This window comes from Misgurnus anguillicaudatus, chromosome 17, assembly GCF_027580225.2.
Source record: "Misgurnus anguillicaudatus chromosome 17, ASM2758022v2, whole genome shotgun sequence".
NCBI lineage: Eukaryota > Metazoa > Chordata > Actinopteri > Cypriniformes > Cobitidae > Misgurnus > Misgurnus anguillicaudatus.
The window spans coordinates 39,277,208-39,302,654 of record NC_073353.2 but is presented as its reverse complement, the minus strand read 5'-3'; the positions used below and the strand labels follow the sequence as shown (position 1 = coordinate 39,302,654).

General features: G+C 34.5%; 1 protein-coding gene across 1 annotated transcript; it reads right to left on the bottom strand.

Moving 5' to 3' along the window:
• Nucleotides 1-5,292: 5,292 nt before the first annotated feature.
• On the bottom strand, nt 5,293-25,369 carry il1rl2 (interleukin 1 receptor-like 2). Its single transcript, XM_055215099.2, has 11 exons — nt 25,101-25,369; nt 21,609-21,748; nt 14,705-14,924; nt 13,259-13,421; nt 12,977-13,139; nt 12,072-12,128; nt 11,295-11,403; nt 11,020-11,159; nt 10,603-10,746; nt 7,961-8,119; nt 5,293-7,654 (listed from the first exon to the last, which is right to left on the bottom strand). The coding sequence occupies exons 2-11, from the start codon at nt 21,685-21,687 to the stop codon at nt 7,227-7,229; spliced, it is 1,662 nt and encodes a 553-aa protein (XP_055071074.2). The 5' UTR covers nt 21,688-21,748; nt 25,101-25,369; the 3' UTR covers nt 5,293-7,226.
• Between the last annotated feature and the right edge of the window lie 78 nt (nt 25,370-25,447).

Here is a 25,447-nt window from a genome sequence, read left to right as displayed (position 1 = left end):
TCTATATGTCTCTATGCTAGAGAGAGAGAGAGAGAGAATCGCAAATATTATTTCTATTCATGTAAAAATATTTGATACACTTAATACTAAATTATTATTATTGTTGCTATTATTAGAATAATTTATATTTTAAATATGGATTTTAAATCAAAAAATTAATGTGGTCTCAGATTTTAAAATGTACATTTTTCCAGGAATTATTTTAGTTAAAGGTTTTATTGAAACAGCACCAATTATCAGATTCAAGATTTTACATTTCCTTTGGTGTGTAAGTGTGTATTAGTTCATGTTAATGATATGCAAAAGGTCCCAATCCCAAAGTAAACGATGATGCGAGTTATCGTCATCAACTTAAATCTCTTTTTTTGTACTACAACAATTACACGGATTGTAGTTTACTTCCTGGGATTGGTGAGACAAGACCGACATTATCACAATTCCTCCCGCTATTACTCACAGCCTTAACTTTAAAGGGATAGTTCACCAAAAAAAAAAAAATTCTGTCATAATTTTCTCATCCTCATGTTGTTTTAAACCTGTATCAATTTACTTTTTTTCTGATGAACACAAAAAAATATATTTTGATAAATGATGGTACCCATTGACTTCCATAGTAGGAAAAATAAATATAATGTAATTCAAGTAGAACCGTCAACTGTATGCTTACAATCATCTATCAAAATATCTTTGTGTTCATCAGAAAAAGAAACTCAAGCCCTATTCACACGAGATTAGTATTACCTGGTGACCTCTATATTTATACACTCTCAGAAAAGATGTGTTAATTTTTGTGCGTTAAGCAATGTGCTGTTTCAATAATAACACAGAGATGGGTGAATTATGGGAAAATGCATTTAGTGTGTTGTCCCAGAATCAACACTAATGTCTTGTTTTTAACACATTCGTTCTAATAGTGTAATAAATGTGGAGGTTGTCTGTGATCTTAATCCCGTGCGAATCTGCCGCACTGTAAAAAAATTCAGTAGAAATTGCAGCTGGTTGCCGGTAATTTACCGTAGATTTAAATTTATGTTATTTACTAGCAAAAGTTTGTTTAAAGTTAAATAAATAAAAAAATATTAACAAGTCTTTATCTTTACAGAATAAAACTACACAATAACAGCCTCATGCAAAGCATTCTTGTTCATTTAACTTTGAACAAAATGTTGCCAGTAAATAACAAAGTTAAATCTACGGTAAGTTACCGGCAACGCAGCTGCAATAACACTGTAATTTCTACAGAATTTTTTTACAGTGGTCTGTAATTTGTAAAGTAAAAATTCCCCCGCAAATGATCTACAATATTTCACCCAACACTGAGGTCCTGTGATAATATTAGTCCAGCCAAATCAAAATATCTATAATTTTTTCAAAACTGCGCTTTTTTGTTTCTGCACCTCTTGCACTGCAACTGAAGAGCGCAGTGCGCACAAATACTTTACAGAGACGCATCCTTCTGATTTTTATTGCTTTCCATGTGAAACTTGAAGGTTAAACGTGCCTCTAAATCTTAGTATAAGGATACATAAAGTGTTGTGAAATTAACAAGACATTTCAAATCTTCACTTTCAGAATAATCATCATCTTATATTATAAATAAAATCACTCATAATTAATAAATGTTGATTTCAGTAAGATGTGCTCAGTTATTGTCATGTTTTTCCAGTTTGCTAATATAAAATTCTCACCTGTGTAGTTTGTAAAAGTAGAGACCTGAGTGAGTTCAGTCAGGAGGAAGATTAATCCCACCTGCTTCATCATCATCATTATCATTATCACACCTGTACATCAAACAAAACAAGTAAAAAATAAAAATCCTTTCACCATCATTATACAACTGTTATCACAAACCTTTGCTCTATAGTACACATTCACAGACAGGTTGAACTAGTTAATGCGTCAATCTAGTACACTGTAACACATTCAGACTATAAAATACCATCAAAGGTGAATTACCTTAATGCAACTGGATGTGTTCCACTGAAGGTGAGAGACGTTTTTCAATGTGTGAGAGTCAAAGTAAGTGGCACGAAAGAGGATGTATTTCAAATTTTTTAAATATCGTATAATCTGTAACTTATCTCCCTTCCTTGTGTTTTCTCTTGAAAACAGGATATTAAAAAAAGATTTAAACAGTATGAACAGAAAGTGCATAAAACATTCAAAAGATTATTTAATTTAGAGCAGGATTAGTTAAAAACTAACTGTAAGTCTATAAAGGGTTAATGGAATGAAAACACAGTAACAGTAAATGGGCAAATGCTATTACCTCTTTATGAAAACATTTCCATTTAGCTTTATAACTTTATGGTTGCTGATAAGTGCCATCAGAAGACGCTTCATTAGAAATGTCATAAAGTTTAGACATGCTGTAATATCTGCATTGATGTGAAATTGCTGAGAAATTTGATTAGAAAACCTTCCTGTTTGATTTGTGGGAAAATGTTTTAACTTTTGGCATTTAAAGAAAAAACTCGAGAGCTGCTTGAAACAGAAGATTAAATTTAAGTTGAGTATTTTGTGTAGTGACAAGCTTTGCTGAATTGCAGGTTAGTTTATAGACAAGCAGGGATTAAGGGGCCCTATAGGCGAGACCATGAAAATGGGCCCCACTGGTGTAAAAATGGTCATAGTAATGCAATAAGTGAAATTAAAATACACAAAAATGAAATGACAATTTATTTTTTTCAAGTGTAGAAGTTTTTATGCAACATATTCAGCAACGTTGTTAACAGAACTACAGTACTGTCTGTATCAATACAGATATCATGAATAATTACTATAAAGTAGGCTATTCTGTATACTGTTTTTGAACCTTATTATATACATGTTTTAGTATCTAAGAATTGACCACAGTTTACTATAATAGATAATATAGTATAATAGTATTTTTCATGTGGGTAAATTTATACAAGGGTGATGGACTTTTTCTTGATTTTAATTAGCATATACATTAAACAATGTAAGGCAGGACATACCTGTACAGTGAGATTGCTTTTCTTCCTCTGTGTTTCTCTTTTCAGCTCTTTAAGGTATAGATAAGGTAGATATTTAAGACAGAGCTAAACAATCGCGTCATTAACATTATGCAAATTAGCAGTGGCGGCTGGTGACTTCTCTTCCCAAGGCCGCGAATTCAAAATATGTGTTCGCTGCGTCATGTGAACCATGTGCATCATGCGTCATGTCAAAATAAGTGGCTGCTGCACATTTGTCAAAAGGGTTTATGATAAAAGAGACGCTCACATTAACAACATAAGACACTAACTTAACACTATAAACTAACATGAAAGTACACCTGAGATTAAACGAGTATCTGGCAAACACAAGCATCTCTTTTATCATTATCAAAGTGTTTGCAGCAGACCCTTATTTTGACAAGATGCATGATGCACATAGATTCACTTGACGCGCCAAACACATATTTTGAAATGACGAGCCACACATATAACGGTCTTCATACATGTTATGATGAGCTTCGTATCGTGCATCCTCAAAAAAGAAGTCATCAGCCGCCACTGCAAATTAACCAACTCTGCTCCTATTTTGTAATGTTTTCTGTCTTTATTTATACTGATGTTTTGTATTTATTATCATTTTACTGTCCATTGTTCTGTGGAGAGTTTATCCTGTTATTAATTCATTGTGGTTTTTTTTGCATATGCGTTTTGTGGAATGAAAACAATATTTTTATGCTTGGAGGGACCTCATCTTGTCTTGGGGCCCCAATCGCCTGTATTGCCTGTTGGATGGGCCGGCCCTGTACAGAAGAAACAGTTACACATTTATTCTTACATAAACACAGTTTTTACACCAAACATTTATGTTTATCATTAAATTACAGTTATTGAGGTTTCATAATTTTTTTCCAGATCACAATCCAGCAACAAAAGGTTATAGCTAAATTTTCATATCAAAGTGTCTAATTGATTCATGCTTTGAAGATTTTTTTGAGTTCTTTGTACCCTCACATTATTTGCATGTCTATTGCAGCCTAAACAAAAACATTTTAGACATATTCAAAGTTACAGTAAGTCATTTAATTCAATACAACATTGTACTATTTTGTATTGAAACTCTAGTGAAGAGGCTCAGACCTACTTTATTTGTACAGCACTTTTCACAATGCATATCATTTCAAAGCTGCTTTACTGGCAATGCATGAAAAGTGGTTATAAACTTTGCTAAAAAGGCAAAAATGTTATAGCAACACCTGATGATAAAAAGTGCATTAGATATGTATTAATTGTCAGTTTGATGTGTTATGTGAAAATTCCAGTTAAGACCAGTATAAGCTGGTAGCTGGTTTAAGCTGGTTTAGGGTGGCAGTAGCTGGTTTAAACTGGTCCTCCCAGCCTGCCAAGCTGGTGGGTCAGCTGGTCTTTCAGCCAGACCAGCTAAGTTCAGCTTGACCAGCTTAAAAAGTGAACAAAACAAAGCTAAACTAGCTTGCCACACCAGCTTAACCTAGTAAAACCAGCTTGGTTTGAGCTGTTTTTACAGTAGGGATGGTTGGAGGTTTTTTATTATTTGCACAGCTCTGCTTATTGAAACTCTTGTGATGAGGCTCAAACCTACAATGACATTAGTAGAGATTTATAAGTGTATCAGATGTAGATCGTCTTTATATTTCATGTGTAAGCTTTACTTTAAGATTTGCACGTTACTCCTTCAGTCTCTTTGGATTTATAACATTCATATCATTTACAGTTGCATAAAGTACATTTACATAAACTACCCATCTCACAGCTACTGCCATAAACCTAATGTGACACAAACCCAGTATTTTTTTTACCCCTGTTGTCTTTACCCAAACTAAATATCCAGGTTCTTGCTTGATTTCTGAGCTAAAATGCCACCTGTTCACCTACACAGCACCCTTAGTGACATTAATTTTGATACATATTAACACAACTTTACTTTGGACTGTATTTTGAAAACTTCAACCTCAAATATTGTCTTAAAACATATTTGTCTATTGTGTTTTTCCTTTACTGGTCCATAATATCATAAGAATAAACCATGTCTGCAGCAACTCTCAGGCGACCTTAGCAACCACATAGCAACAGCATCAAGATTTCTTATTTTATGTAGGTTAGAGAAGTTTAAATAAATTAATAAAAACACACATGAATAAAATGAAAAAGGAGAGAATGTGTCATCAAAATTATTTTTGAGTTTTTTTGAGAGTTCATGGGTATGAATGTAGGCGGAAATAAAGTCCGATGAAAAATCCCCTCTCAAAAACACAAGCTTTGAACGTCACAAAGAAACACCACATGTAAGAGAAGACGCTTTCTCTTGTTTTTCCTCTTTATTCTAGAAAGAGGTCATTTAAATGTCAATTTGTTACACTGATTTTACTATGGTAAAGGTTGTGCTCAAATCATTTTCTATTATGGATTACAGCACGAATTATATGAATATAATTGACATTGGACCAAAACAAATAAATAACAACAACTAAACAACAAGCTAAAACTTTTGATCAAATGATGATGTAACACAAACGCAACACATTACATTTACAGAAGAATAATAAAGGCACATTCTACTTCTCATCATATACATGAATAAAATTAACTTCTTCAAGTGTAATCTTCAAGTACAAAGTGTTCCTGTAGACCATTGATAGTATCATGAAAGTTGTGGATATTTTAGATTCAGATAAAATCATCTGCCAAATGCATAAATGTAAAAAAAATAGTTCTTTGTGACCTAGTTAAGTTCAAAAATAAAACTTCCAGAAACATACCGCACACATGTTTCCTTAACACATAATCTTTCATTACTAACGACCTCAGAAGTCAACTCAATGTCCAGTGTTTACAGTTTTTTGGTGAATTAACCAAAAAGGCTCATCTGAATGGCTCAGTTTATTTTTTGTTCATCCGCTCATAACACCGTATGGAGTTTCTTGTCACAATCACATTGACCTTGATTATGGACATCTACAGAACTGGAAGGCTTAATAAAGACCAGAAGCTCCATAAACTGACCTCAGATGACTCTTTCTGCATAATGAGCCTGAAAACTATCAAGTATTTTTGAAACAATTACAAATATTGATTTTAAAGTCCCCCTGTAGTCGATAATCTTTTCACTTAAAACTCATCTTTGAGCATCATAATAGCAAATGTAAACATTTTGACAGTAATTTCTTCATGCTTTATAACTGCTTAAATCTAACCACACCCTTGCCTCATTAAGTATACACAGAGCTATGAATATGCAAATGAGTCCCCACCTCTACTCAACATACAGCCACGGAAAAAGTTAGGAGACCATTTTAATGTCCGTTTCAGATTTTGTAGATTTACTTTTTATAGGTATGTGTTTAAGTCAAATTATTTTTTGTTTCATTCTGTCATATCGACAACATTTCTGCCAAATTCTTAATAAAAATAATGTTTTTATTTGAACTTATTTATTGAAAATTTAAAATGGGAAAAACATGGTCAATTTAACAAAAAAATATGAAGTGTTTACCAATCTTCAATATTCCAGAGAAAACAAGATCAAAATCATTTCTCAACAACAAAATACTAATTTTTTACATGTATTTTAGTAAAAAAATATTTTATGTCACTCCCAAGGTTTGCTTTTGTTAAAATTTAACATGGACTGAAACTATCACAATACATCTATGATTAAAGTAAAATCTAAGTGGTTGCTTGATTTTTTTCTGTGGCTGTATATGAATATGCAAATTAGTCTCCACTCTTTCACACCACCTCGGAGCATAGATATAAATGTAAACAGATGCTACATTTTGTAGTTTCAGACACATAATTGTTAAGTCTGGTTTCACACAATGCATACATGAACTGCGTGTTTGCAGCACTATTTTTTAGTACTGATGTGAACAGATTAGAGAATTAACACTGCATGTGTCAGCATCCTAGTAGTAGAGCGAACTATCTATTGCTTAAACTACTGATCCACTCGTTCAACTGTGATTGGTTACATGTTTGGAAACTGTAGGGAATGAGACTATCTTTGGGAAACTAACATTTTATGGAGAAAATACTCAAAGCATTGGTGTTGAATTTGCACATGGTTTGTCTTAAAGCATATTAAAAACACCACATAGATGTATAAACAACAACTTGATTTTCACCACAGGGGGACTTTAACTAGTAGAGAATCTTCTCAAAGTCAGCTGTGACTTATTAACCTGAATAAGATAACCATAAAGTTCACAGTGAAAGTTGACATACATCGCATTAAAAAACTTCTTCCAGCTCTGTAATCTGTTTGCTTTTCTTCGGCTGACCCCGAGGCATCTGATAGCGCAGGTGTTTCCAGAACTTTCTGTTAGCGCTGTCGCTGGTGTCCTGTCTCCACCTGAGGATGCCTTTGGTGCGGCTGATGTATCGTAAGGATTCAGGAAGAGAAGACTCGTCCACTTCGTCCTCCACCTGCACCAGGATGACCTTCAGACCCTCCTTCACTAAAGCATCATAGAGACCCACCCGCTGCTCGTACGTACCCCATATTTGAGACATGGAGGGGTCTGATTTCATGGTGGACTCATTGTGTAATAAAAGCGGCTTCATGTTGGTTTCTGTTTGAGACTGAAAGCTGTGCGAGGTCAAAACGATGATGAGTCTTCGGCTTCGATTCATTCTGTCAGCAACGACATCATGCACCGCTAAAAGAGACAGAGCATTCATTTCATTTATAATAGGGATAAGAATAAATATCACAATATATTCAATACTCACAGTAAATTTGTGATGTTATTGCAATGATTTTAAAGTGGCTATTATACACACTTCTAATTTGACTATGACATTTCTTAAAGACAAAGTCACTCATGAATAAGAGCAATAAGACAGAGAGTAAATGACACTATATAGGTTTAAAAGCAGTCATGAAAAATAAATAAACACTGACATCCTACATATATGATAACAGTATCGCACCGTTAATGTTTGTGATCTGACAGCATCTTTACCTTCACCTGGAAGTTCATCTCGTCCACTGATAAAGAGTTTATAACCGTAACGTTTCTCCAGGACGGCAGGAAGGGAATGAAGAGCAAAGCTCATTGTGGAAGACAAGCTGAGTTCATTTCCATGAAGATAACTCACATACGCATCGTACGACTTTCCATCTTTGAAAAAGAATGTACACACTTTAGATAAAAACACATTAAAACATTTTCCTTACACATAAGCACACTACCCTGTTTCACTGATACAGTCATCTTTTTTTGGCCAAAAATATGATTTAAATATATACGAAATACATTTTGTAGAAAGTAAAGCTTTTTTAATTTGAGAATATATGTAAGGAATAATTGACGGGTGTGCATTATTTTCAAATAATTCAAAGGATGGGGGTCAATTATTCCTCTTATACACGATTACCACAGACATTGCTCTGGTGCCTATCTTAAGACACTTGTCAGGTCAGGTGTGCATCTATCAAAAAATAATCAACACCCATGGAACATCTGCACCAATCAGAATAAAGCATTCAACAGCACCGTGGCATAATTTGTTTTAACCTTCATCTATTACAGGGGCAACAAATACATTTCTAATTCTACAACCTATATGGCAAAAATATTTATTTTGTCTGGCCAAAATCTAAAAGTTTATATAAAATGCATAAATGTTAATTTTAAAATATATAAAATCTAAAATTATAAATATATTTTTGCAGTTGAAAACAAATCTTTTCAAACATGTTATGTTTAAAGTTTTTCTACCAATGCGATGTGAAAATAAATATACATATATTTTAAATGTACTTCAAAATATACAAAAAAGGGCCAAAAAAAAACATATTGGTGAAAAATATATTTCAGCACACATATTTTTGGCAATTTTTGTATATTTTGAAATATATTTAAAATTATGATTGAAATTATTATTTTTTTTTACAGCATGGACCATGGTCCTTAGTCCTTCTAGAGTAGTTTATTTCTGATAACAAGCAAAAAAGAACCAGTAAATTACCTTGGTTCAAATTATAGCTAAAGCAAATTAACTACTACACTGACTGAGTTAACATTACTGTGTAAACTTAAAGGCGGAGTGCACAATGTTTGAAAGCCAATGTTGATATTTGAAATCACCTAAACAAACACGCCCCTACCCCAATAGAATCTGGACCTTCTTTTAAAAGACCCGCCCCACACATTCGCAACCCGGCAAGGATGTCAGTTAGTAGACACGCTCCTTACTGCTGATTGGCTATAAGTGTGTTTTGGTAGTCGGCCCGTCTCCTTTTCCAAAGTGTTTTTCAAACATTGTGCACTTCGCCTTTAATATACAGTATACAATGTGAGCTACAGATCCTTAAACTCTTGTCTTGCTGGCAAATCTGCACAGCAAATCTGATCGCCATCTCCCCTCGTCTGAAAACCGAAACATTTTTATTTTTGACAAGGTATTTGTTCCAGAGGTCATTTTAGACACTAGCCTGACCCATCAGATGTCAGAAGTTAAATTCGGGCAAGGCAAATAACGCGACAACGCACATGCGTCCGATGAAACCATCAATAAGGCTTTGGTATTTCTCAAATATTCTGGAGTTTGCCTTTAACCATGTGTTTAACTCTACGAACTCAGTGACCCATCTACACAGAACCCAGGCAGCAGACGACTCCGGGCCGGATGCACACCGGATTCGGCCCGGAGTTGTCTGCTATCTAAACTAGAATTTTTCTTACAATTACTTTACTACATTTCAAGCACTGCATTTGTTACGCGGGTAACAGAAAGAGAACATTTTACATTTTACTGATTTCCCACCAGTTTTTTTTTAAGGTGCGCAGCAGCATTTTTTGTGTGATTTTCACAAAAGTTTCACAAAAAGCCTTCTAGTAAAATTTTCTTCTATAAATATTTAAACATACAAATATATCAAAAGAAACAAAACTGGGGAAAATGTTGATCCTATCTTTATTAGTTCTCTTTATATCACCTCTTAAATATGGTTACATTTTGAGCAAAAAGCTGAAATAATTGCATTTTTGTAAAGGAATTTTGTTAGAGATAATATTCAGAACGAAGATCATACACAGAGTTTAAAATTAATGAAATTAGTAGACATTTGAAAATCAAACAACATGAGGGAGAGTAAATATTGACAAACGTCTTATATTTGGGGGAACTTTCCCTTTAATATACCACAGGGCTATTAAATGCTTTATTCTGTTTGGTGTTGATTATTTTCCGAAAAACGTACACCTGCGCTGTCAAATGTCTTAAAAATAGGCACCAGAGTAATATTTGTGGTATAAGCAGAATAATTGACTCCTGGCCTTTAAATGATTTGAAAATAATGCAAAGCAGCTGTGTAAAGGCAATCCGCTTTGTGTTATTTTCAAATAGTTCAACAGCCTGTCTTCAGTTATTCCTGCCATAATCTTATGTTTCTAACTTCTGTCCCTACAGGTTGTCCTATTAGATTAAATCTGTGTGACATGTTGGACATGTTAATATGAGAATCGTAGTTTAAAAATAATAATAGCTTTATTTCTGTAGCAAGTACGTAAAAAAACACATTGTTCTTGAGATCAAATTTCATCAATTGAAATTCATCAATCTATGCAGGAAATAACATTAATATAAAAGACTGACATACCAGCGTGTACAGCCACAGGGAAACAACACAGATCTCTATACGCCAACACCAGGTCCACTTTAAAGAGATAAACCCCAACGACAGCCAATATGAGCAGAGATACCAGACCAGGAACTATCCAAAAATAACGCTGATTCTGATTGGCTACAAGGGAACACACAATAAATATAATATATTACAGGTTATAGTATATACCAGATTAAAGTCATTTTCATTTTTGCAGCAATAACTTCAATGAAAAAAACAACAATTTATTTTGTTTTCTTGCAGCAGATTTTAAAGTGAGAAATTAAATGTTATAATCCCTATATTCACCTTTAAGCAAACGATTTTAGCGTGCATTATTGCGTGGACAAAATAGTCTAGATGTATAATGTCTGCTTATTGGGATTTCAGTATCAGCACGTCATTATTCACCTGGAATAAGTGTCACTATTCCGGAATCTTTTCCCGTGGGATGCTCGACGACACAGGTGAAGTTTGTGTTTAAATGCTCAGCTTTGATTTCTTGGATGTGTAGAATACACATCATGTACTTCATATTGTCCTCCTCAATACTGATGACACAAAAAGCATTGTTTAAAAAGTTTCAGATGACATATTGTATTCATACATGCACTTATGCTCACTGTTTACATCAATGAAAATCTCACAACAACAACATGGCAAAGATTTTTCCTGTATATTCTTACATGTAGTAAGGGGCTGACTGAGTTTCCATGTTATGCAACCAATACATTAACGTTTCATCTATTCCGTTCTTCCCAACAAGAGCTTTACACGTCAGATTGCAACTCTCACCTGCACAGGAACACAATCACAATTCAATATACAAATATGTCTACAAATCATATACCCAGTTTGTCAAAATTCAGATAAATTCATTTAAAGCACCTCAACTTCCAAATAAAACAGTGCTTTAGCTTATTTGGTTAATAATTGTTGGAACATAACTGAGGTAATATATCATTAATGTACATTTTTTTTCTGCATTATCATTTTAGCTTTTCTTGTGCTCCGCCTTGTTGTTGTTTAAGCGTAAGCAGCTGTAAAGTGTGATCAACTGTGATGTCACTTCCAAATACAAACACTGTATTGTGTACTGAAGAGGATTGAAGGTCTTACAGGTGAGGATGAGGAATTAATGACAAAAAATTTGTTATTGGTTAAACTAACCCTTTAAGTCAGTGTAAAGTCAGGCCAGTTTGTGAAACCGTTTTAGCTGTAGATTCAGCATCATTTCGGTGGATAAGGGTTAACACGCGCACACAGACACACACACGCATGCATGCACTCACAAACGCATGCATGCATACAAATACAAGCATGCACACGCACAAACACATGCATGCATACAAATGCAGCATGCACACACACACACACACACACACGCGCATGCACATACGCACACACGCATAACACGCACACAAACACACAACAGAGAAGTCGACCTCATCCTCAATACTCACCAAGTATCACCGTGCGTGTTTCTTGTATTGGGTAGATCACTTTGGGCTGCGTCACCACTGTAAGCATAACAAACACAACTCTTTACACAATGCATTATCATGTTATGCTGTATATGACCGTATATACTCGGCAACCCTCTTCTAATGAACAGGTTTGACTGTTTTACTGTCATTTCATCACACTGACACATTCAGCAGAATTTTGTGGTTCTGTTGCAACTGTCCACAAAACCTACAGTACAGAAAGTCTGTTTTAAAAACCAAGAAACATTAAGAAACCTGCACAAAACCCCAAACTGAACACTATTGTAGAGCAAACCACAGGACCACATAACATCAGTATAAACTTGTGTGGACATCTCAGCATAACTGTAGCACTAAGATCCTCACAGTCATTTTTCCCTCCTAGGACTTTTTGTTCCTCCCAGGCTAAAAAGTCGGGAGGTTTTTCTCCTAGGTTTTTTTTCAACCCCAGAGAGTCAGCCGACATTGGCTTAACTAAGCACCTTCTTGTATACGAGATATTATTAATACGCTCGCTTGTAAAGTTTATTCATAGCCGCTGTATTTTGCTACTTATGTTGTCTGTCGATTTTTCTGTGTTTCCCCTGCTTTTATTAATGTAAAGCTGCTTTGAAACAATTAACAAGCACTATATAAATACAATTGAATTGAATTGAATGACTGAATTACTTTACTAATAGTTAGTGTTTCTAAAATATAAAAACTTCTGACAAATGCATGAATGTAAAATTAAATAGTTGTGTAATTCATTTTGAAGCTGTACGTACATTCATTTATACCCAAACTCCATACGCCATCTACTGGTCAAGAGCAGTACAGCATTTGAATAAATATTGTGGATTAAAAAGTAAAGAGTACGGTCATATGTGTGTGATGTTTACCAAAATCTTTAGGAATGCTTGTGATTTCTGTGGTCTGGGCAGCGGAGTAATTTTGACCTTCAAAGGTAAAGTTCACAAAGCAGGTGTAGAGTCCAACATCATCTGAAGATCTGTTCATGGGGAGGATCTTACTCTTTATGGTTTTATTCATTGGGCTGCAGTTCTGCAGAGGAAGAGAAACAGAAAATATTGCAATGTTTTAGGTGTAAAACACAGCACATGTGCAGCTAAAGCTGAAGGTTTCTATTGATGATGAATATATGAGATGATGTCTTACTGTACCTTTAGCCAGGTGACTTCAGCTTTTGGGTCTAACTGAAAGATCTCTTCAAGCACACAGGACACTTCAGGTGTACTCTGTGCCACATCCTCTCTGTTCATGCGAGGGCATGATTCGTCTTCAACAGAAATGTTAAACTTCATTTCCCAGGTTTCATTCCCTTCTCTGTTACATACAGACAAACAAACAAACCGACAGATCTTTAACTCTGAATTTTCACATGATAGATTTTTGCATTTGTGTTTCAAATGTTTTGAAGGAGTTACACCGCACTCACGATCACCAAGGTTCCAGCCAAACAAGACTGAAAATCTCAAAAAATAAATAAATAAACTGTCTGCACACTAACTTTCATCTATGATTTGGCATCATTAATCCTCAGATTACATTTTTTTGCCTTTCATCAGGGAGAATATTATGGAGGACTACAAGAGTCATGCAAAATGTAATAAAGAATTTTAACATTTAATATTACCTGGACAATAAAAATAGCAATTAATACATTTGTTTAAAAATTTATTAATTAATCTATAAATAAATAGACAAAGTTACAAAAAAACATTTAATTAGGCAATAAAAAGTGAGATTATAAAAATTATGTAGAAATGAAATATTAATCCATTAATAACAAGTTCAAATTAATACATATAATACAACATAAAACACTCAATAATTAAATAATGGAATTTCAAAATGCATTTCAAAAAGCGATTTAAAAAGAGAAATAATTTATAAATTGCACTACAAATACAGGTTTAAATTAGGCATTTAAAAGGGCATTTCCGTTTAACATTTCTGTTTTAACTTAGAAATGTACTTAATGCTGTGATGCCATATGTGATTTTTCCCAAACCAGTAAACCGCAAACTACAACCCTCACACAAAAAACCCACCACGCAGCCATGATTCATGTCTCTGCTTTGATTTCAGTGGTCAACTACAATACATCACAGCGCTGATTGAAAAATTATTTAAGCAATACTTAACATACTAAAGGTATACAGAAGTGTATTGTATATGAAATAAAACATCGGACACACAATTTAGATCTTGGTAAACAAATAAACAAACAATACAATACGACCTAATTAACCTAAAATTCAAAAGATTTCAAGCGTGTTGGACCTGAAGCGGTACTACACTATATGATAATATAATGCCATTAAAAATATATCAACTAGCTTCGTACACAGTATTATTTATTAAACAGCTTTAACTTAATGTTTAAACTTATTAGGTAACTATAACATAGTCTGCCAATGAAATCGAGCTAGACACGTCAATCATGGCTGTAGGGTGGGTTCAGTGCGTTCTTTGGCACCTTTAACACATTTCTTTTTTAGAAAATCACATTACAAATGGACCCGAGAGGAATAAATATGAATCAGAACATGGACAGCAGTAAGACTTGGTGTTTCAAATGAATTGGTGTAAAAGTGTATCCAGACCTGCTGAGACAGATGTACGTTCCACTGTGAGAAGACTCGGCAGGTAAAAACCACAATAAGTTTCCTCTAATCTTGATTCCATTGATGTTTTCCAAGCTCTGGTTCAGATTGTCGCTCCATGTCACACTCGCGTTCTGCTTTTGACTGTTACACTGAAAGACCGACGCAAGACCGACAGTAATGTCGTATGTGTTCAGAGATATTACTTGCATTTGAATACCTTGAAGAGAAAAACATAACAGTTGTTGTAATTATTATGCATTGTGTAACACAAAACCAGTTACAAGGTACACATTATCTGAAAGCTGAATAAATCATTTATGTTCATTTATGTTAGCTGAATAAATCAGCTTTCCATTGATGTATGGTTTGTTAGGATGGGACAATATCTGGATGGCCGAGATATAGACTAACTCTAAAACCTGAGACTGTAAAAAATCTAAATATTTTGTAAATCGCCTTTAAAGTTGTCCTTAGCAACCTTGATAAATACATTTTTGATATATTTACTGTGGGAAATTTATATTAAATGGAACATCCTCACTTAGTATTTATTGCATAAAACCTATAATTTCAACCCATAAAGTGTATAGCCACCTTTGTGGTCAAAGGTCACATTTATTAAAGGGGACATTATGAAAATCTGACTTTTCCATGTTTAAGTGCTATAATTGGGTCTCCAGTGCTTCTATCAACCTAGAAAATGTGAAGCAGATCAACCCAGTAACTTAGTTTTGGTAAACCATTCTCTGCAAGCATGTGAATAAATAGCTCATTGAAATTTAGCTCCCCTCATGATGTCAGAAGGGGATCTTATTATAATAATATCGCCCCTTAGTTTGCACTATCCAACCAAGGATAATTATTTATAGAAAATAATTCACAGCACAATTGAGTTTCAATTCCAACAAACCACCATTATGGTGATCAGTGTTTGCATTTCACCAGCTCATTTGCATTTAAAGGGACACACCTCCAAAAAAAAATCACATTTTTGCTCACACCTACAAAGTGGCAATTAGGACATGCTATAATAAATTATCTATATGATATTTCTAGCCAAAACGTCACATTTGTACTCAACACCAAATATTTTAAAAAATCTTGAAAAAGTACTTAAAATAATAATAATATATATAAAAAATAATAATATATATTAAAATAATAAAATAATACATAATAGTATATTACCTAAATTGTTCCTTCATGTAACCTGTAATAATTTTTATTACACAAGTATTTAAAATAGTTGGATCTGTAAATACAGATTTGATATCTGAACAGCCTTACAGACTTCAGATTCAATAGCACACCAGCCTTATATTTAATGAAATGTTTCTACACAAACAGTGAATTTCTACTTCAACTTTTGTGTTAAGTTAAAAAAAAGTTGATATAGTTAAGTTAAAAGGAAAGCCCAGATGTTTGCCTGTCTTTTGGACAATCTTAATAAAGGTTGTTAAATGCATCAGATTAACGCTTTAAATTTCCGCTTCAAGGTTTGCTTGTATCAAGTTCAGTAACCACAAGTGAAATATGCAGATTTGTTTGAGGTCAGTAAAGAGTCATCATCCGAACAGTGAACTTTAACTAAAGAATGAAATGCAGAACAAATCTCAACCACTGTAAGATTAAGATCTATCATTCTTACAATACTGTTGTCTTTATTTAGATGTAGTGATGTAGAAAACACACACACAGGGTTTGTGTATTTATACTGTAGATCTCATCTAGTTTGATATATTTCACACAAAGAAGAACTGCTTACTGAAATGAAGGTTATCACCTCACCACCACAATCAATCTTCAATAAACATCCTTACTTTAAGTGTTGGTTATGTCAAATCTATATTGTTGCACACTCAGATTAAACTGGACGTGACATTAAAATAAAAGGAAAACGTTTAGGGGGGAGCTCAGACCTTATTTAAGTAGTTTTGACAAATATAACTTATACTGTACAAAACATTACTGCTGTGCATCTTCATTGTTTTAAAGGGGACATTTCACAAGACTTTTTTAAGATGTCAAATAAATCTTTGGTGTCTCCAGGGTACATATGTGAAGTTTTAGCTCAAAAGTACCCCACAGATAATTTATTATAACATGTTAAAATTGACACTTTTGTGTGTGTCCATTAAATGCAAATGAGCTGATCTCTGCACTAAACGGCAGTGCTGTGGTTGGATAATGCAGATTAAGGGGCGGTATTATTACTATAATATCCCCTTCTGACATCACAAGGGGAGCCAAATTTCAATGAGCTTTTTTGTTTGCAGAGAAGGGTTTACCAAAACTAAGTTACTGGGTTGATCTTTTACACATTTTCTAGGTGAGAACCCAATTATAGCTTAAACATGAAAAAAGTCAGATTTCCGTGATATGTTCCCTTTATGATATGCCAGGGCAAGATGTTTTCAGTTAAGACCATGGATGGATATAAACTTCTTCTAACAGACTGAGTGGACAGTAAACATAAAGGGGGGTTTCTTGGACAGGGTCCCAGACTAAAATGCATATTTGAGCTGCCTTCATTTAAAAACATCTTGCACTGACGTATCTTAACATCATTATTTTGTCTCAAGATGCCCATCAGTATTTTTTGTAAGGTTTGTTTGTAAAAACTACTTAAATGTCTTAATATAACTAAGGCCAAGTCCCAGAGCAGTTTTTGAAGGGGACATAAATAATACAGCCAAAATTCACTTGTATCTGTGGAAAAGCCATCATTAGAGTAATGGAGATCATTATCATTTATCTTAAAAGTTTCTCTCTGGATCAATGAAAAATCTGATAATCTTCAAAATGATTTATTTATTGCAATATTTCTAAAGTGATTTACAATCAAGCCTTCAAAATAAAATGAAATTTGAATTTTATGTAATGACTATATAATTGCTAACATTGTTGACTCATGGAAAACTACTTTGGTTATCCTCACATGACTTATTTATGACTCAGCATCATCTGTATTAAAGAGGAAATAAATCACTTCATCCGGTGTTTTAAAGTTAATAAAATAGCTTTGACATCATAGCAACTGGAGTATGGAGTAAGATGCTGTTTTGGAGGGAGACTCATGATGTTTCTAGATTTAAAGGGGTGGTAAGTCCAAGACTAAAATGCTGTTGTCTTTGCTGCTGCTAAAATGCTGTTAAATTGACCCATCCTAAAACAGCTTGCGCTGCAAAATCTTAACAAATATCAGTGCCATTGCTTTGTCTCAAGATGTACACAAGTATTATTTTTTGTAGGGTGTGTTTGTAAAAACTACTTAAAGATGCGATTTTTATAATCCGCGCCACTAGAGGGCGCCAGATCAAAACAATAACAATGACGTAGATTAACCCTTTAACTACCTGCTCAACCAAATGGTTGAGCTCATTTTGAGTCCCTATATTTTATTGAGAGGAACTTAACTCAAGCTGATTGAGCCAACTATTTGTTTGAGCTATGTTATGCAAAAAAATCCACTAGATGTCAGTGTGTCAATCAACAGCACTTGTCACAACACAACTTCTTAGATGAATGTCTGAGAGAAAGAAATCCCTCCTGCCATGTGAACTGTTCTTGTTGAAATTTTGCATGGTAAGCATATATTTTTGACATAATACACTGTAAGAACCTGAACTTTACAAAATGATCTTACTTGGTGCTATGAAAAAACTTTGTATATTTTAAATATTTTTTCAAAAACATGCTCAACTAAACAGTTGATTTGTTACATTATGGTTCATGTAGAAAAGCTATTTCAGAATGTATTATTTGCTAAGAAATATGATTTTCTGATCATTAACAGCTATTAATATGACACAGCTATTGTCATTTCGTATTGAATATATTGAGATATTTAAAAAATAGTATTATAGTTCGTTCTGAAGCATCGTGGAATGACGGGATTCGTTGTCTTTAACTCAAACACTGATGGCCATCAAACAGACAAGAACGACAAATCATGTTATTAACAAATGAGATAAAGTAAACAAGTTTTATAAATGTTGTGTTTGATGACATCATTTTATTTCATTATGTAAGGTTTCATCATGAAACTGTCATGTAATGTTCAAAACGCAATTGTTAGTCATAGATGTTACAGTATTAGTCAAATACGATGGTGTGTTAACACAGCACAGAATTAAGTGTTCAGATTAACAAATTTACCATAAATAAGCGAGTGGCCGATAGACGCTATTACTTCTGCATCCGTCATGTGGTTTCTACATCAGTAAAGGTGATAACAAAGGGTAACGTGGATATTAACGTCATCGACTGCACTGCCCCTTGTCAATATTTAAAATCGCTATTTTCTCATAATTTACAAGTAGTTGAAAACATTAGAGATATTGTTAGTAATCAGCTGGACAAATTATATAACACTGGACTAGTGTTTTTTTGGATATTTTACTGCAAATATCTTACAAATTGTACCTTTAAATGTCCTAAATCTAAGGTCTAGTCCTGGTTTAATCTAAACCATATCTGGTGTCTAGATTATCTGGGTTTTGTTTATGTTTGTATTGTTTTACTACTTACACAATTAGTTTAAATATAGTTGTGTTCAAACTAATATCAGTGCAACCCTGATAAAGCACTGTTATTATTATTAGTAGTAGTGGTAGTAATATTTCTGCATTGAAAATGAGTCACTATAGATGTAGTCATGTACTGTAATAAATAACCAACAGAGCCATTGGTAATGATATCCACACTAGTTATTATGAGTTTTTGACTCATCATTTATAGAAAGTGGTGTGATCAAAATAACAGCAGTGTGAACTTTAAATACAACATGAGTTTTCTGTGAAAAAAACTGGTCCTTTATTAAGAAAGAGGGGAAGCCCATCATTATAAAATATATCTGCTGCAAATTTCTAAGTAAAATGGACCGTTTCATCAGAGGATCAATGCAATTTGATTAAAAGTTGATTTATAAACGTATAAAGAAATGCAAAAAAAGTTAAGGATGCTCTGCTAAAATGATTTCAAATGGTTTAAAATGGCAACAAAAACCCAAAGCACATGAAAGAAAACAAGTAACTACTGTTTAACCAGACTGGAAGATAGTCAGGATTGTAATGATTCAGACTTTCATCACCTCTAGAAAGATCAAAGGTGATGTAAGATGATCTGTAAGTACTGTGACATTCAGAAGACATCTTGAAGCGAAGCTGTTTCCAAGAAGCCTCCGTAAAGCAGCATTGTTAAAAAAAGACATCAACACATCAACTGACCCAAAGAAAGATGGCACAACATTTTGTGGTCTGATGAGAGTAAAACTGTTTGTTTTGGGGTCTAGTGGTTATCAACAAAACCTCAGACCCCCAGCTACTGAATTCAACCCACGGTGCACTGTAAAGACTGGTGGTGCAAAGGTCATGGCATGTTTTTCATAATACAATGGGCCTATTTATGGTATAAAAGGGAACATGGATCATTTTAAATCCATCAGAATATTTGAAGAGATGATGTTGCCCTTTGCAGAAGAGGAAATGACCCTAAACTGAGTGTTTCAACAAGACAACCACAAACACACAAGCAAGAGGGCAAAATCTTGGTTTTAGACAAAAATGATTGAGGTTATGTAGTGACCAACTCAATCCCCATGATCTCTAACACACTGAAACTTTTGGGGTGACATTAAAAATGCAGTTTCTGATGCAAAACCTAAATATTGACACGAACTGTGGATCCTAGACTGAAATATCTGTTTCTAGGTGTTAGAAGTTGGTTGATTCGATTTGACAGACACTGTTTAATAGGGCTGGGTAAAAATATTGATTCATCAATGCATTGCAATTATTTGTTTCTCAATTCAATATTGATTCATCAAATCCTATGAATCGATTCAGCCCTCCCCCTGCAAGTGGCGCTTTATCAAAACAGAAAGATCAAAGATGGCAAACAGCAGCACTTCTTTCAAGCCTTCACCATCAACGTGATCAAACATTAGTAATACTACACACATTATTTACAAATATACTGAGGTACTTAATTGCTTGTGTATTTACTTATTATTGAATCGATATCGAAGCAAGTAAATCAATATTGAATTGAATCGAATCGAAGCCTCAAGAATCGAAATTGAATCGAATTGTGAAATTCCTAACAATACCCAGCCCTACTGTTTAAGATGTCTGTAGAAATGACAGTATTACTCCAGCTGTTTGCCAGTAACTTACTGTAGATTTAAATGTATATCATTTACTGCCAACAGTTTGTTAAAAGATTAATAAACATTAACAAGACTTGGACTTTACACAAAAAAAAAAAAAAACAAGAAACTATAAAAAGTACAGCATTATGCAAAGCGTTTCTGGAAACCATAATCAGAAAAAACTGAAAAAGTCCATGAGGCTGTTATTTATAATTTTATTCTGTAAAGATAAAGACTTGTTTATGTTTAATGTTCATTTAACTTTGAACAAACTGTTGCCAGTAAATAACATCAATTTAAATCTACATTAAGTTACTGGCAAACATCTGCATAACTACAGCTATTTTGTTTAAAGTGCAGCAATTATCAACAATGGTAATGCAACTAGTAATTCAATAGATTAAAGTTAAATCTTAAGAAATTTCTGAAGTATTTAACGAGGAAAATGTTGACCCAGCTATTTTTTACAGCTTAATATTCGTTTTGTTTTTTTGTTTTCCTTTAAAAGAACAAGACAGACTTGATACATTTTACTTTAGGAATTGAATGTTTTTAATACATTTTTAACATGTTGGTACTGTAATGGAATGGTATTTTTGAAGTATTTTTTGGACATGTACTATTTTACCACCATTGTACTTTGATAAGTACCTCATAGTACCATACTACTACAGGAGATTCCATTGGAAAACCCATATGGACTATACAAGGAAATTACATTTAATACATGTTAGAAGAGAAAAGTCTCACCTCCAATCAGAAGGGCAGATAATAAAATCCATTGAAAGTAAAACGAGGACCTTCTCTCTGGATGTTTGATCCGCAGCATTGTGTTTACAGATGATCTTCAGGAGCAGCCAGACAGGTTTCACCAACACTGATCTTAATTCCTGAAAACAACAATGTTATCAATGTTTAAACAGCGCCTGGAGAAACCGCTGAAGACAAGCAATGTGACTCAAAAACATCAGATTGCAACACTTCCCATTTTTTCACAGAATGAGGTTTCAAACCATGAGCGTCAGAAGCAAAAAAAAAACAAATGTGGGTGGTTCCAAAACATTTACTATAGTAGATGCAGTTTTCTTGTATTCTTGTGCCTAGCTTTTGAAAGCTGGGGTAGCTGTGATTTGGTCACTTTTTAAGCTGGTCAACCTGGACAGGTTGGAAGACCAGCTTTGCCAGGCTCGGAAGACCAGCTTAAACCAGCTACTGCCAGTTTAAACCAGCTCAAACCAGCTACCAGCTTATGTAAAATTTTAATTAAACAATTGCTTTTATAGCCTAAAAGCTTTGGTTTATGTATAAATTATATAGGTTTATGCTAAAACACAGAACAGAGTTGAATTTATTTGGGCATTTCTCTAGTGAAAATGGATTTGACTGACAGTGATCTGACAAGCGAACAGACATATGCGCTAAATTAGAAAAACTGTGAGTGGGCCCATTATCTTTGGTCTTAAAAAGTGGGTGGGTCTTGTCCCAAATAATGATTTCGACACCCATGTTTCAAATCATTGTTTTCAAACCTTACTGGAAATGTTAAGTGTAAGACGAGAAACAATGTTTTCCAAACAGAAACCAGCCGTGCTGAATTAAACACATTGTATAGATGAGTTCAGCAGTAACATAAACAAACCGCTTTCGTGAAACAAACCTTATGTCCGGTAAATTTAGGCAAAGAATCAATAATAACAGAGTCCTTTTAGAGTAGTTTGTTTCTGATAACAAACAAAATAAACAATAAGTACCTTTCAAATCAGCTAAAGCGTATCAAAAACTACATTTAGCTAACATTACTGTGTAAAGTGAATGTATGTTAACTACAGATTGCAGTTGTAATGCTGCGTTCCAGAGCCCATCCAAACCAGTGGGTTGTAGGACTTATCCTACCTTCAACTAGGAAAAGTGCACTGGAATGCCTGTCGAAGTGGAACCTCCTACCGGCGAACTCGGGGGAGTTCGACCTACCCCGACTTCAGAAAATTAAGTCGGAGGACAATGGCGGCGCCCATAGATCGCGTCGTCGTGAGAGGAAAACTTCAAGGAATAGACTATAAATTGTACTTCTCTGCTTGTAGGGTTGTTTTAGACACTGTCATTTTAACACAACTTGTTTTTTTATATTATGGCGTGAAATTATGTCGTTATTATCTGTTAGCATGAAGATACGGTAAAAGTATTTCTAGTTACTTAAGCGATATGCAGTGCTTTTATATAATGGCTCCAGAACACTTTGTAAAGATGTTTAACATGATGTTTTACTGTAGTGTGAACTGCACAGTTTGGACAGACGTTTAAAAGTCATGTAGTCTGTACGAGCCTTAAGAAGACCGGTCGGTCGTCCATGTTTTCTGTTTATGGTCCACTTCAAATGCTTGGAACGCTTTTAAGTAGGAGCTAGGACACTTCAGGAAGGATAAGTCCCACTGGTTTGGATGGGCTCTGGATTCGCAGCATTAGACACAAGGAAACCAAAACACTTGTAATTTTCAACGAGGTATTTGTATCAGAGTTCAGTTTAGCTACTAGTCAGACCCATTAAACAAACAGAGACCGGAAGTTAAGTTACGTCCAGACAATCGCGACAATGCGCGTGAGTCCATTTAAAAGTCTAGCCTATTTCTAATGGTTTCCATTATAAACACCACTATGAACCATCAGTAGTTTACCCTTGAAATATTTAAGAGATGTCTTTATGTACATACAGTAATGTGTAGATGAGCTTTAGATTTTATTCCAGGATTTAGTCCCAATCCAAACAGAAACCAACACAGAAACCATCACAGAAGTTCTCATGGATGGTTTGTAGGGGTGTAACGGTACGTGTATTCGAACCGGACCGTTTCGGTTCAGGGCTTTCGGCACGGTGCACACGTGCACCGAAAGGCCGAATGCATTTTGTGTGCGCCTGTGCGGAACATAATACGTGCGTTTCCGCACGAACATATTAAGTGGCGGAAGTCTCCGCGTTCAGCGCAAGTCTTCTGTCAAACATATAACATAATTCGGCCCGCAGATAGATTTTTATTTACTTAGTTGTATATCCGTTTGATTATTGATGTAAACGTTTACGTGTCGTATCTAAAAGCGCATGTTAAACGCGTGTCAACGCGCTGCTTTGTTCTTTCAAAAGTGAGTGAGAGGTTGCGCGTCTTTCGTTGCTACGCATTCATGAGACGCGCTTTCTGTGACAGCGAGAATAAGGAATGCGTGATCAGATTTTTCATCTGCATATCACGTCAATCATATCATTGTCACAATGCGATCAGCTGGTCGGGACACGGAAGAGTTGTACCCGGGCTTACTCAGCTGTTACTCAGCTGCGGAGGGGTTCGTAAGTAAAGTCACAGCTTACATTGATGACACAAGCAAAGAATAGGAGAAACGTGCAAAAGATCATGGCTATGCATGCAACTCACTAATCTCAAAATGAGTGTATAATAAGTATATCATCATGTTGCTTGCTATGCAGTTACACATAGAGCAGTAATATTATTTTTATACAGAGATGGTACATAGCCAATTCAATACTGTGAGGTAAACAATCCAAAATATATCAAAACAGAACATTTTTGGTGGCAAAAATGTAGGCTAATTGTTCATAAAAGTATTCAGGAATTGAATTTGTTAGTTCAAGGTTTTAGTAGAAAAAGTTTAAGAGAAGGTTAAGAAAAGAGTTACCTTCTGTTATAAAATAATGTAAAAAAAGAACTTTGCAGTAGTATTTTATTTATTATTTTTTCATTTTATATATATTTTATATGTTATATTTAATAAAAAAGTGTTTAAAAAAGTGTAAACAAATTGTAAAAAAAGTTTATAGTAATAAACAACCTGCAGTTTAATGTTTGCATTTTTCCCTTACTGTACCGAAAATGAACCGAACCGTGGCTTCAAAACCGGGGTTCGCACCGAACCGTGATTTTTGCGTACCGTTACACCCCTAATGGTTTGTATTTCTTTTATTCAGAGATGTTAGACCTTCTGTGCTTACTGGTCGTAAATATAAGACTCATAGTTTCAACTGTCATTAAAATGATGATGGTAAAGTTATAAAAGACTGAAGCTCGTACAGTATGAAACAGTGCCGCACCTGAAAAGCTTTGATATTCTCCCCGGTAAAAATGAAACTAAGTGCGTAAAATGATTAGTTATCATTTTTATTTACAAAGAGAGACTACACGTCAAGACTACAATATAAAACGATATAAAAGTGATAGTTAAAGAGATGTGGCTTACCTTGTGTGAAGAACCGCAACTTTTGATGTGAATGGAGACGTGAGCGCATTCAGATTTGACGCGTCTGCGCGGAATTTCCAGCGTCTCCCGCGTCACCGCGGTTTATTAACCGACCTTTAAACTCACTCAACATCACTACCTTTGTTCAGATAAACCACCTCACTCCTACAATCCTACCACAGACAGTGAGTTCATAAACTTTCTTACAATAGGATAATGTTGGCGTTCTGTCCCTTGAGCATACTGGGGCGGTTTCTTATCCTATAGTCCTATGTTTGATCTGCCTTAAAGGGACAGTTCACCCAAAAATGAAAAATTTCACCTCCTCATGTTGTTCTAACCTGAGT